This window comes from Scyliorhinus torazame, chromosome 11 (assembly GCF_047496885.1).
Source record: "Scyliorhinus torazame isolate Kashiwa2021f chromosome 11, sScyTor2.1, whole genome shotgun sequence".
NCBI lineage: Eukaryota > Metazoa > Chordata > Chondrichthyes > Carcharhiniformes > Scyliorhinidae > Scyliorhinus > Scyliorhinus torazame.
In genome coordinates, this window is record NC_092717.1 from 1,940,307 (window position 1) to 1,953,439 (window position 13,133).

The 13,133-nt window shown below is 47.7% G+C and overlaps 1 protein-coding gene across 2 annotated transcripts in view; it reads right to left on the minus strand.

Annotated features, from left to right (window-relative positions):
• crtap (cartilage associated protein) overlaps positions 1 to 13,133 on the minus strand; it is a 31,247-nt gene that overhangs the window by 5,191 nt on the left and 12,923 nt on the right. Inside the window, exons 3-7 of one of the 2 annotated variants that reach the window (XR_011933281.1) lie at positions 11,056 to 11,227; positions 10,594 to 10,722; positions 9,307 to 9,452; positions 8,929 to 9,012; positions 1,262 to 1,434 (exon numbers count right to left, since the gene is read on the minus strand). Coding sequence is in view for 1 of the 2 variants with exons in the window: in XM_072466849.1 (XP_072322950.1) it covers positions 8,929 to 9,012; positions 9,307 to 9,452; positions 10,594 to 10,722; positions 11,056 to 11,227 (531 nt within the window). In the remaining variant the exon portion in view is untranslated. The remainder of the gene's footprint in view (positions 1 to 1,261; positions 1,435 to 8,928; positions 9,013 to 9,306; positions 9,453 to 10,593; positions 10,723 to 11,055; positions 11,228 to 13,133) is intronic. The other variant, XM_072466849.1, reaches the window with a different exon arrangement.

Here is a 13,133-nt window from a genome sequence, read left to right on the forward strand (position 1 = left end):
ACTGCTCTGTACCAGAGCTCTAGACCCACACTGCTCTGTCCCAGAGCTCTAGACCCACACTGCTCTGTCCCAGGGCTCTAGACCCACACTGCTCTGTCTGAGCTCTCGACCCACATTGTTCTGTCCCAGAGCTTTAGCCCCACACGGCTCTAATCCAGAGCTCTCGCCCCACAACTCCAGACCCACACTGCTCTGTCCCAGAGCTCTCGACCCATTGTTCTGTCCCAGAGCTCTCGACCCACACTGCTCTGTCCCAGAACTCTCGACTCACACTGCTCTGTCTGAGCTCTCGACCCACATTGTTCTGTCCCAGAGCTTTAGACCCACACGGCTCTAATCCAGAGCTCTCGCCCCACACTGCTCTGTCTGAGCTCTCGGCCCACATTGTTCTGTCCCAGAGCTTTAGACCCACGTTGCTCTGTTCCAGAGCTCTCGACCCACACTGCTCTGTCCCAGAACTCTCGACCCACACTGCTCTGTCTGAGCTCTCGACCGACATTGTTCTGTCCCAGAGCTTTAGACCCACACGGCTCTAATCCAGAGCTCTCGCCCCACACTGCTCTGTCCCATAACTCCAGACCCACACTGCTCTGTCCCTGAGCTCTCGACCCATTGTTCTGTCCCAGAGCTCTCGACCCACACTGCTCTGTCCCAGAACTCTCGACCCACATTGTTCTGTTCCAGAGCTCTAGACCCACGTTGCTCTGTTCCAGAGCTCTAGACCCACACTGCTCTGTCCCAGAGCTCCAGACCTAAAATCTGAGTCGACACAAGTGAGAAGTGGAAAGTGTTTTTGCACCAACATTAAACCTCAAGTTTAACTGTATGTGCAACAGGTTGTGCAATGCCACACAGACATGATGTTGATTTAGCCTGATACAAAGTGATTTCAGCTTCACATCATAGCTTCAACTTGTGCAGTGCAAATCAGGTACAATGAGGCTCAAACTGGCTGAAGCAAAGCAAATTAGTCTCCATCTTGAAAGAGCCTCAGTCCGGTTGGCTCTGAATTCAGGCTGCAGTCAGTGTACCTAGCAAGCAGCAAACCACTCTTTATGATGCTAGTTTGAACAGAGCCTACATTGATGATCTTCCACTTTACATTCAGATTAAATTGCAGGTCCTGCTCAGTAACAAATACCCTCCCACTGGTCACCAGTTAAATCCATGAGCAGTTACTCCAAAATATTCCAATTAAATCCAAGACTGTACCTTTTTTAAAAGCAGAAATATGTCATATAGAACATATCCTGGGACCCACCTGAATATGGTCCACTCTCCACTGATGTTTTCTCTTAGTTTAAGATGGTAATTGTATACTCTACGTTTAGAGTTTATATTGGTAGCTTCATGTTACTGTTAAAAGTTCAGTTCTTCTTGCAAGCAAACAGGGATATCTTCACACACACGAGAAATATGTGCTCAATATACCTGCTGTGGGTTAGATGTTTTAAGTACATTTTGTCATGCTATTATTAGACACATTTACCACACCAGCTGAAGTGGAAGGTTTCTCATTTTAGCAAACTACATAAAGATATTAAATGTTGCACCTCTATACTCTGTGGCAACATTACTTTTAAACATGGATGAGATACAAATCCCTGGATTACAACAAACTGAATCTCTGAAAAGTTCCTGACACCTTCAATCTGAACTCATTTGTGCTCAGTAACCATCCAGGGAATTGCAACAAATACCAGTGTTCTCTTTCACTGAGAAATCAATCTCATGTATACCACTGTTTAACTTGGAAATTAACCTTATATCCAACAGCACGAAACTCAGGAAATTGTACATCATGTCCATTTGGGGCACTAATCCATGCTCTCGCTGAGAAATTTCTGTCACAAAATAATTTCCAGGCAAACAAAAAAGGGTCAAGGGCTGCAGATACATGGGAACACCTCCACCTGCAAGTTCCGCTCCAAGGGGGGGAAATTTGCTAATGCACTTCGGGAGGGTTTAAACTAGTTCAGCAGGGGCTTGGGAACCTGAATTGTAGCTCCAGTATACAGGAGGTTGAGAGTAGTGAGGTCATGAGTAGGGTTTCAAAGTTGCAGGAATGTACCGGCAGGCAGGAAGGTGGTTTAAAGTGGGTCTTCTTCAATGCCAGGAGCATCCGGAATAAGGTGGGTGAACTTGCGGCATGGGTTGGTACCTGGGACTTCGATGTGGTGGCCATTTTGGAGACATGGATAGAGCAGGGACAGGAATGGTTGTTGCAGGTGCCAGGATTTAGATATTTCAGTAAGCTCAGGGAAGGTGGTAAAAGAGGGGGAGGGGTGGCATTGTTAGTCAAGGACAGTATTACGGTGGCAGAAAGGACGTTTGATGAGGACTCATCTACTGAGGTAGTATAGGCTGAGGTTAGAAACAGGAAAGGAGAGGTCACCCTGTTAGGGGTTTTCTATAGGCCTCTGAAAAGTTCCAGAGATGTAGAGGAAAGGATTGCAAAGACGATTCTGGATAGGAGCGAAAGCAACAGGGTAGTTGTCATGGGGGATTTTAACTTTCCAAATATTGACTGGAAACGCTATAGTTCGAGTACATTAGATGGGTCCGTTTTTGTCCAATGTGTGCAGGAGGGTTTCCTGACACGGTATGTAGATAGGCCAACGAGAGGCGAGGCCATATTGGATTTGGTACTGGGTAATGAACCAGGACAGGTGTTAGATTTGGAGGTAGGTGAGCACTTTGGTGATGGTGACCACAATTCCATTACGTTTACTTTAGTGATGGAAAGGGATAGGTATATACCGCAGGGCAAGAGTTATATCTGGGGGAACGGCAATTATGATGCGATGAGGCAAGACCTAGGATGCATCGGATGGAGAGGAAAACTGCAGGGGATGGGCACAATGGAAATGTGGAGCTTGTTCAAGGAACAGCTACTGCATGTCCTTGATAAGTATGTACCTGTCAGGCAGGGAGGAAGTGGTCGAGTGAGGGAACCGTGGTTTACTAAGGCAGTCGAAACACTTGTCAAGAGGAAGAAGGAGGCTTATGTAAAGTTGAGACATGAAGGTTCAGTTAGAGTGCTCGAGAGTTACAAGTTAGCTAGGAAGGACCTAAAGAGAGAGCTAAGAAGAGCCAGGAGGGGACATGAGAAGTCTTTGGCAGGTAGGATCAAGGATAACCCTAAAGCTTTCTATAGATATGTCAGGAATAAAAGAATGACTAGGGTAAGAGTAGGGCCAGTCAAGGACAGTAGTGGGAAGTTGTGCTTGGAGTCCAAGGAGATAGGAGAGGTGCTAAATGAATATTTTTCGTCAGTATTCACACAGGAAAAAGACAATGTTGTCGAGGAGAGTACTGAGATTCAGGCTACTAGACTAGAAGGGCTTGAGGTTCATAAGGAGGAGATGTTAGCAATTCTGGAAAGTGTGAAAATAGATAAGTCACCTGGGCCGGATGGGATTATCCTAGGATTCTCTGGGAAGCTAGGGAGGAGATTGCTGAGCCTTTGGCCTTGATCTTGAAGTCATCTTTGTCTACAGGAATAGTGCCAGAAGACTGGAGGATAGCAAATGTTGTTCCCTTGTTCAAGAAGGGGAGTAGAGATAACGCCGGTAACTATAGACCAGTGAGCCTTACATTTGTTGTGGGAAAAATCTTGGAAAGGTTTATAAGAGATAGGATGTATAATCATCTGGAAAGGAATAATTTGATTAGAGATAGTCAACACGGTTTTGTGAAGGGTAGGTCGTGCCTCACAAACCTTACATAGAGTTCTTTGAGAAGGTGACCAAACAGGTGGATGAGGGTAAAGCAGTTGATGTGGTGTATATGGATTTCAGTAAAGCGTTTGCTAAGGTTCCCCATGGTAGGCTACTGCAGAAAATACGGAGGCATGGGATTCAGGGTGATTTAGCAGTTTGGATCAGAAATTGGCTAGCTGGAAGAAGACAAAGGGTGGTGGTTGATGGGAAATGTTCAGACTGGAGTCCAGTTACTAGTGGTGTACCACAAGGATCTGTTTTGGGGCCACTGCTGTTTGTCATTTTTATAAATGACCTGGAGGGCGTAGAAGGATGGGTGAGTAAATTTGCAGATGACACTAAAGTCGGTGGAGTTGTGGACAGTGCAGAAGGATGTTACAAGTCACAGAGGGACATAGATAAGCTGCAGCGCTGGGCTGAGAGGTGGCAAATGGAGTTTAATGCAGAAAAGTGTGAGGTGATTCATTTTGGAAGGAATAACAGGAAGACTGAGTACTGGGCTAATGGTAAGATTGTTGGCAGTGTGGATGAGCAGAGAGATCTCAGTGTCCACGTACATAGATCCCTGAAAGTTGTCACCCAGGTTGAGAGGGTTGTTAAGAAGGCGTATGGTGTGTTAGCTTTTATTGGTAGAGGGATTGAGTTTTGGAGCCATGAGGTCATGTTGCAGCTATACAACACTCTGGTGCGGCCGCATTTGGGAGTATTGCGTGCAATTCTGGTCGCCGCATTATAGGAAGGGTGTGGAAGCATTGGAAAGGGTGCAGAGGAGATTTCCCAGAATGTTGCCTGGTTTGGAGGGAAGATCTTATGAGGAAAGGCTGAGGGACTTGAGGCTGTTTTCGTTAGAGAGAAGAAGGTTAAGAGGTGACTTAATTGAGGCATACAAGATGATCAGAGGATTGGATAGGGTGGACAGGGAGAGCCTTTTTCCTCGGATGGTGATGTCTAGCACGAGGGGACATAGCTTTAAATTGAGGGGAGATAGATATAGGACAGATGTCAGAGGTAGGTTCTTTACTCAGAGAGTAGTAAGGGTGTGGAATGCCCTGCCTGCAACAGTAGTGGACTCGCCAACACTCAGGGTATTCAAATGGTCATTGGATAGACATATAGACGATAAGGGAATAGTGTAGATGGGCTTTAGAGTGGTTTCACAGGTCGGCGCAACATCGAGGGCTGAAGGGCCTGTACTGCGCTGTAATGTTCTATGTTCTAAGTCACACGCCATCCTGACCAGGAACGATGTCGCCATTCTTTCACTGTCACTGGGTCAAGAATCGGCAACTCCCTCCCGAACATCACTGTGGGTGTACCTACACCGCATGGACTGCAGCGGTTCAAGACAGCAGCTCACCATCACCTTCTCAAGGGCAACTGAGATGCACAATAACTGCTGGCCTAGCCAATGAAGCCCACATTGTGAAAAATGAATGAGATATTCTAATTCACAGCCTGAATTATTCTTCCAAAGCACAAAGCTCAGAATTTCTATAAATAACTACAATTTATACACTGTACTGTTCATTATTTATTGCATGGTAGTCCTTTGGTATGGATTGCTCCCACCTTGATAGGAAAGTTTACAGCACCAGAAAACACACTTAGAATTCCTCCAATGGATTGGTTACTCCTGTAGTTTGACTAACCAAGAAATGTATATGGAGGGCGCAGGAAAGTGAGATTAGACTGGGTGGGATATTAATGGGTAAACGGAGTGAGCAGGACAATGGGGTGAGACTGGGAGCCCAAATTGGGGGGAAATAACAGCATAGAGCTGATGGGCTGAACAGCTCCTTACTGTGTTGTAACAACTTTTGATTCAGTGATTTACTTTTGAATCAGTTTTTAAATTATTACTAATTAATAGAAACCGTTTGTATTCTCTTTATAAAGCAGCATGCATATGACCAGATTAAAAAATATATATCTGGAGGTTAAGTCTGACATTGTGTGCAATAAATGGTATCCAAACTGCAAATCCTATTTTTAAAAGACAGTTTAAATTTATTTATTGATGATTCACTGGGAATTTAATATAACTAAAGATCAATAATATCATTTTTGTCATAGATACCAGCGAGATGAGATAGCAGTGCTGTAATATTCCAAATTTATATTTGGGGAATATTTGCAGTCCCATTAAATTTCTGGATTGAGAGATTAAAACTGGCAGAGAAACTGTTGCAGAATCAGATGGCTCAGCCTCATGCGAGGACAGCCCAGCCTCAACATATCTGAACAAACGTGGAGCAGCAAACTCAGTCCAAGAACTTGCATCAAACACGTCCTTCAATATCGACACAGGTTTTCACAAACAGGCAATTCTAAGGGTTCTCTGCATAATACTTAAAGCGCCTCATTATCACAGGGTCCTATACATATAGCCCAGCGTGCGAGGGAAGAGGGTTAACAAAGTACTGCCTGCTCATCTTGCCCTCATTAATCTGTGATTCCTTATTTACTGTAGCAGCAATGAGGTGTCAAAGGAATGTCTGCCATTTCTCTACACTTTTGAGATCTTCTTCTGTTGCTTACAAGAAATTCCTATTTTCTTTTTCAATGAACAATGTGACCAGGGAAAGAATAGATGAGCTGGTATCCCAGTACCTTCCTTGTGTTTAAATGAAACACAAATGCTCGTTCCCAAAAATCCACCACCTGGAGTCAGCTCTTGTCCCCCAGGTTCTCGGCTCGCCCTGCTATATTGTGTTTAAAGTGGTATCTGAACTGTGAAATCTACAGACTTCATTCAGAATGGCCTTCCAAGCCCAATCATTTCTCTGAGCAGTGTTTTCAAAATGGAAGCAGCACCAACAGATGAAGAATGTTGTCTGAAACCTTTGTAAATTAAGTCTCACTTGGTTAAGCCAAAGTGCAGTGTTTGCCACCACCTGGTGGTGATGTTGTGTAAATGACCTGCTGGAGTCCGACAGAAATCACAGAGTGATCAGGACGCAAAGTTTGAAAAACATCTAGGAGTAATAAAATTGTAAATAATATTCACTTTTACTGGTATTTACTGTTAGGAGTAAAAACTCAGAAAACATTCACATTTTTATTTATTCCTTCTTGGGATGTGGGCGTCGCTGGGCTGGGCCAGCATTTGTTGCCCATCCCGAGTCACCCTTGAACGGAGTGGTTTGGTGGCCGTTTCAGTGGGGGACAGTTAAGAGTCAGCCGCATCGCTGTGTGGGTCTGGAGTCGCATGTAGGCCAGACTGGGTAAGGTCAGCAGATTTCCTTCCCTGAAGGACATTAGTGAACCAGGTGGGTTTCACGGTCTCATTGGAGTTTTAATTCCAGATTCTTGTATTGAATTCAAATTTCACCATTTGCCGTGGTGAGATTTGAACCCAGGGCCCCAGAAAACTACCCTGGGTATCTGTATTTCCAGTGACAATACCGCTAACTCCACTGCTTCCCAATATAGATTGATTAATTTGTCTCGGGGATTGTGTGAATAACAGTCAGAGACTTTCCCCCCGGGTGGAACAAACCATTACAAGGGGACATAAATTTAAGGTGAATGGTGGAAGATATACGGGGGGGATGTCAGAGGTAGGTTCTTTACCCAGAGAGTAGTGGGGGCATGGAATGCACTGCCTGTGGAAGTAGTTGAGTCGGAAACATTAGTGACCTTCAAGCAGCTGTTGGATAGGTACATGGATTACGGTAGAATGATATAGTGGAGATTTATTTGTTCTTAAGGGCAGCAAGGTAGCATTGTGGATAGCACAATTGCTTCACAGCTCCAGGATCCCAGGTTTGATTCCGGCTTGGGTCTCTGTCTGTGCGGAGTCTGCACGTCTTCCCCATGTGTGCGTGGGTTTCCTCCGGGTGCTCTGGTTTCCTCCCACGGTCCGGGGATGTGCAGGTTGGGTGGATTGCTCTGGGACAAAGGTTCGGCACAATATCGTGGGCTGAAGTGCCTGTTTTGTGCTGTATTTTTCTATGTAACGTTGTCCGCGTTCAGATACCTTTAGCAAGTAAACTTTCACCAGTGTAAATTGAAGTCTACCTGGATAAATCTGGCCCATTTCTTACACATTCTTCCTGTTAGTCTGTGAGATAATGGCTTCCTCAGCCTCATACAGAGTGAATGCGCAGTGCACACTCCTGAGAGCAGACAGGTGGTGAACAGGAAGAGATTTTCAATCAGAAAGCACCAAATTCTATTCCTCTCCCTTCTCAAGACGCACAATTTGACAGGTAGGAACTTTCAACTGTAAACAGTCACTGGCACGCTGGGATACAAGCCTGTCAAACTGCCACAAATAGTGAGCACCTTCTGAAACGTTCCTTTGATTTGATTGATAATGTAGATAGGAAGCAACAACCCGTGGTGAAGTCTGTAACACACCATTCCCTGCACAGGGACCACGTGACACTTCTCTCATGGAGGGGGCTGGAGAAGATCTTGGGCGGGATCTCGCTCACGGGACTAAGTGCCCGCGCCGTCGTGAACGCCGTCGCGTTTCACAAGGGCGCGAACAGGGCCCGGACACGACCTATTCTGGCCCCCACGGGGGGGGGGGGGGGGGGGGGTTCACGTCGCTCCAGCCTCCTTACCCGTTGCCAAATGGGCAATGTGCCAACCCGCGCATGCGCAGTTGGGGCAGCTCATTCCTGTGCATGCGCGGGGAACTTCTTACGCGCGCCGGCCCCTCACCAACATGGCGCCGGGGTTCTGGGGCCAGCCGCGGAAGGAAGTAGGCCGGGGGGGGGGGGGGGGGGGGGGCCAGCCCGCCAATTGGTGGGCCCCGATCGCGGGCCAGACCCCATCGGAGGCACCCCCTCCCCCCCACACAGCCCGCCCCCCCCCCACCGTTCCCGCACAGTTCCCGCCGGCAGCGACCAGGGGTGAACGGCACTGGTGGGACTGTCATTTTTTTTGCCGGCCGCTCGGCCCATCCGGGCCGGAGAATCGCCGCTCGCCGTTTGCGGCGATTCTCGCGCCGCTGGTTTTTTTTGGGGGGGGGGGGATCGCGTGCGGGTGTCAGGGCAGTGGCGCGACTCACGCGGCGCCCCGGCGATTCTCCCACCCGACGGAGGGGGGGAAATACCGCCCCTTGTATGGAGCAATATCAGGGGTGGTTGTGTAGCTGCTGCCCCCTCACTGAAACATTGCATCAAATCCACACATTGTTTCCCATCAAAGCTCATCTAGTTGATCAAAAATTCTTACAATGGTTCTGATTACTTACTTCATCGTCAGCTTGTAGATGCTGTTTAGCAAATTCATACATCTGCAACTGAAACGTGGTCTGGTTGTAATATCGCAAAGCTTCCTGAAATTAAAAACGGAATCAGAGAACACTCACATTTAACAGCATTGCCCAGTGATTAAATTGTGTAATCACAAATCTGGCCAACAAAATGACAGTGCGCTCCAGAAGTTAATTCAGTGCATGGTGTGCTTTGAGAAGTTTTAATAACACCATTAAACATTAGATTTGCAAATGTTTGATATTTTCTTGGCCTCCTAGCTTATCTCTTAACTCAAGGGGATACAAGAAATCATTGCCCTATTAAAAGCCCATGAACAACATTCAGTGCAGGTTATCTGCACATTAATAACATACTGGTCTGGGCAGGAAATCTTCCTCTGTCAGGCCCCATTTCTCTTTATGGTATTGGTAATACACCAAATTCTGCTTCATCACAGAATCTTCAGGATCAAACAGCAAGTAGGTCACTACACATGGAGCTGCATTCTTCATATTGTCAACTGCAAAACATAGACACAGTATGGTCAAAAACAACAGTAGCAGGTTTACTGAGTGAGTATTCAATGTTGCAGTGTCACATCAAGTCTCAACTCAATTTCCATTCGGCATAATAGCGGCGCTCACAAAAATGAGCGTCTGGTCAACATGCCTCCTTCAACTGACAATGCTACAATCAGAGCATTGCCTTGCTGTGTGGGATCTTACCATGCAAAATGTCTGCTGAACTGCAGGAGGGGCAGTATCGAGGGAGTCCCCCTCAGCGCTGCCTCCCCCAGCATCACGGCACCCCTCCCAGCACTGCCCCCCACGCCCCGGCATCACTCCAATACTGCCCCTCCGGCAGCACGGCGCCCCTTCAGTACTGCCCCTCCAGGATCCCCCCCCTCAGCACTGCCCCTCCGGCAACACCCCCCCCCCCCCCCCCCCCCTCAGTACTGCACCTCCTGCATCACGGCACCCCCCTTAGTACTGCCCCTCTGGCATCAACCCCCCCCCCCCCCAGCAGCACAGCGCCCCTCTCAGCACTGCCCCCTACGCCCCGGCATCACTCCAATACTGCCCCTCCGGCAGCACGGCATCCCTTCAGTACTGCCCCTCCAGCATCCCCCCCCCCCCCCCCCCGCCTCAGTACTGCACCTCCTGCATCACGGCACCCTCTCAGCGCTGCCCCTCCGGCATCAGCCCCCGCCAGTACTGCCCCTCCGGAATCACGGCGCCCCCTCAGTGCTGCCCTCTTCCCCCCCCCCCCCCACCACAATACCATAGTGATACATCAATTTGGACTATGTGGATTGAACCATGACCTTATGAGGTCAGAGAGCCAAGCCTGATATAGAGGGTGGCTCCTTTTTGATGTGCAAAACCCTGTAATTGAATGCCTTCATTCACTTTGAGATTCACTGGTCTCAATATATTGAGTCCCACACGAGGGACTGCAGACGTGGAGTTAGATACACGGGTACAACCTCAGTCTCTGTTCTGTGAACTTTACAGTGTCAACTTCACCATCAACCAGAGAAGCAACTGATCAGCTGACACGTCCACGTTCACTTGTATGAATGTTGCTGACAATTCTGTTTGTTTAATGATTTTAAACTCCTCCATTCCTCAAGCATGGTTTATTAGTTACAAATTACTCACGTTTATAATAAGCGAACTGCAAATAGTGGTACATTGTAGCTACAAATTTCTCCACAAAAAACCCTCCAATGACTGGAGTTAATTCCGATTCACACTTCACTTTGCATTGCAGAACTTCAGCGTAATGTTCTGAAAATTAAAAGAACATTGTTTGTAATTCAGACACAAACTGACATCAGGCAGTTCCATTCACCAGGCTCTCATTGCAAAACAGCAACAAACAGAAAAACCAAAGAGAGCACAATAATTCACCTGGCTTTAAAATAAATTGTGTTTGTGATGAAAATCACATTTCTATTATCGGTAAGTAACTACACCGTGAAGTTGAGAGATTTATCCTGCCCCAACTGGGGCAGAGTGTGTGGGGGCAGTAAGGAGATAGACGGGGTGGGGATTAGACACAGGGGAAAGCAGAAGGATTTCAGCTAAAGTGTAGTTCACATCTGGAGTATCTGCACCAACCTGCTATTGAAGGATAGAAATCTTTAAACTCCTTCACCTCTCGTGAACCCTCACAGGCAGCAATGCACTCATCGTATGTTTTGAGGTATTCAGGGATTGCTAGCTCCATGTCTGTGATAGATGTCGGGTAGTTCTCACCATTGTAAGCTTTCACAGCTCGGATAAATAGATTCTAAAATCCAACAACATTCAGGTTAGCAATGACTGTGGCTGGTGCGTGCCCTGCATGTTATGATGGGCATCGAGTTTATAATCACAACCTCCTAATGTGCTGGGACCCCAGTCACTATCAGCTGACCCCAGTCACTATCAGCTGACCCCAGTCACTATCAGCTGACCCCAGTCACTATCAGCTGACCCCAGTCACTATCAGCTGACCCCAGTCACTATCAGCTGAGGATGCAAAACTGTGCCTCCCGATGCCATAATCTGACAAGAGTTTTAAAAGAAGTAACTTTACTCAACCACCCTAACACTGCAATAGACCAACCGCGAGTCAGAAAAGGTCCGGGGGTTGTCTAACCTTTGAACTTCTTATTCTTCAATTAAACAAAATATGCCATTCAAATAAAGATCTATAGCAGAGGATGAGAATGAAAATCTTCTCTTTAACAATTTAATGTTTGTCCTGACAGCAGCACTAAGCTGGGACTGAGTTATGTTCTGTTAATTAAACGCTACCATTAAGAATGCTTCTGGACAATTCCCAATTAATCCCAAATTCAGGCTCTTCAGTCCCACAACGACCTTCATCGTCTACCCCAGCGAGCTACAAACGCTCAGTTATAGAGCACATTCAAGACTGAGATGGTTAGATTTTTGGACACTATGGGAATGAAGGGACAGGGGAATATTGTTGAAGTTCAGCTGGGAGGTTGATGGAGGAGTAGGATTGAAAGGTGAAATAATGGGCTCCTGCTATCCCATTGCCTAGCCACTGTTTGAGGCGGAACAGGATTAATTTTACTCAATATTCTCTCCAACACCAATACCAACTATTCCATAAATCATCCAACTTCACTGCTGCCTTAGCACAAGTCCTGCTGAAATCCTCACCTGTATCTTTGTTATCTTCAGATTTGACTATTTCAATAAATCTCTGGATAGATTCTCATCCTCCAAACTGGAGCACATCCAAATTCTGTCAGCACCTGGCCTCACACCAAGTCCCGGAGTTACTCACGGCAGGATTCCCAGCACCTGGCCTCACACCAAGTCCCGGAGTTACTCACGGCAGGATTCCCAGCACCCGACCTCACACCAAGTCCCAGTTACTCACGGCAGGATTCCCAGCACCTGGCCTCACACCAAGTCCCGGAGTTACTCACGGCAGGATTCCCAGCACCTGGCCTCACACCAAGTCCCGGAGTTACTCACGGCAGGATTCCCAGCACCTGGCCTCACACCAAGTCCCGGAGTTACTCACGGCAGGATTCCCAGCACCTGACCTCACACCAAGTCCCGGAGTTACTCACGGCAGGATTCCCAGCACCTGACCTCACACCAAGTCCCAGTTACTCACGGCAGGATTCCCAGCACCCGACCTCACACCAAGTCCCGGAGTTACTCACGGCAGGATTCCCAGCACCTGAACTCACACCAAGTCCCAGAGTTACTCACGGCAGGATTCCCAGCACCTGACCTCACACCAAGTCCCGGAGTTACTCACGGCAGGATTCCCAGCACCCGACCTCACACCAAGTCCCGGAGTTACTCACGGCAGGATTCCCAGCACCTGAACTCACACCAAGTCCTGGAGTTACACACGGCAGGATTCCCAGCACCTGACCTCACACCAAGTCCCGGAGTTACTCACGGCAGGATTCCCAGCCTCTGACCTCACACCAAGTCCCGGAGTTACTCACGGCAGGATTCCCAGCACCTGACCTCACACCAAGTCCCGGAGTTACACACGGCAGGATTCCCAGCACCTGAACTCACACCAAGTCCCGGAGTTACACACGGCAGGATTCCCAGCACCTGACCTCACACCAAGTCCCGGAGTTACTCACGGCAGGATTCCCAGCACCCGACCTCACACCAAGTCCCGGAGTTACTCACAGCAGGATTCCCAGCAC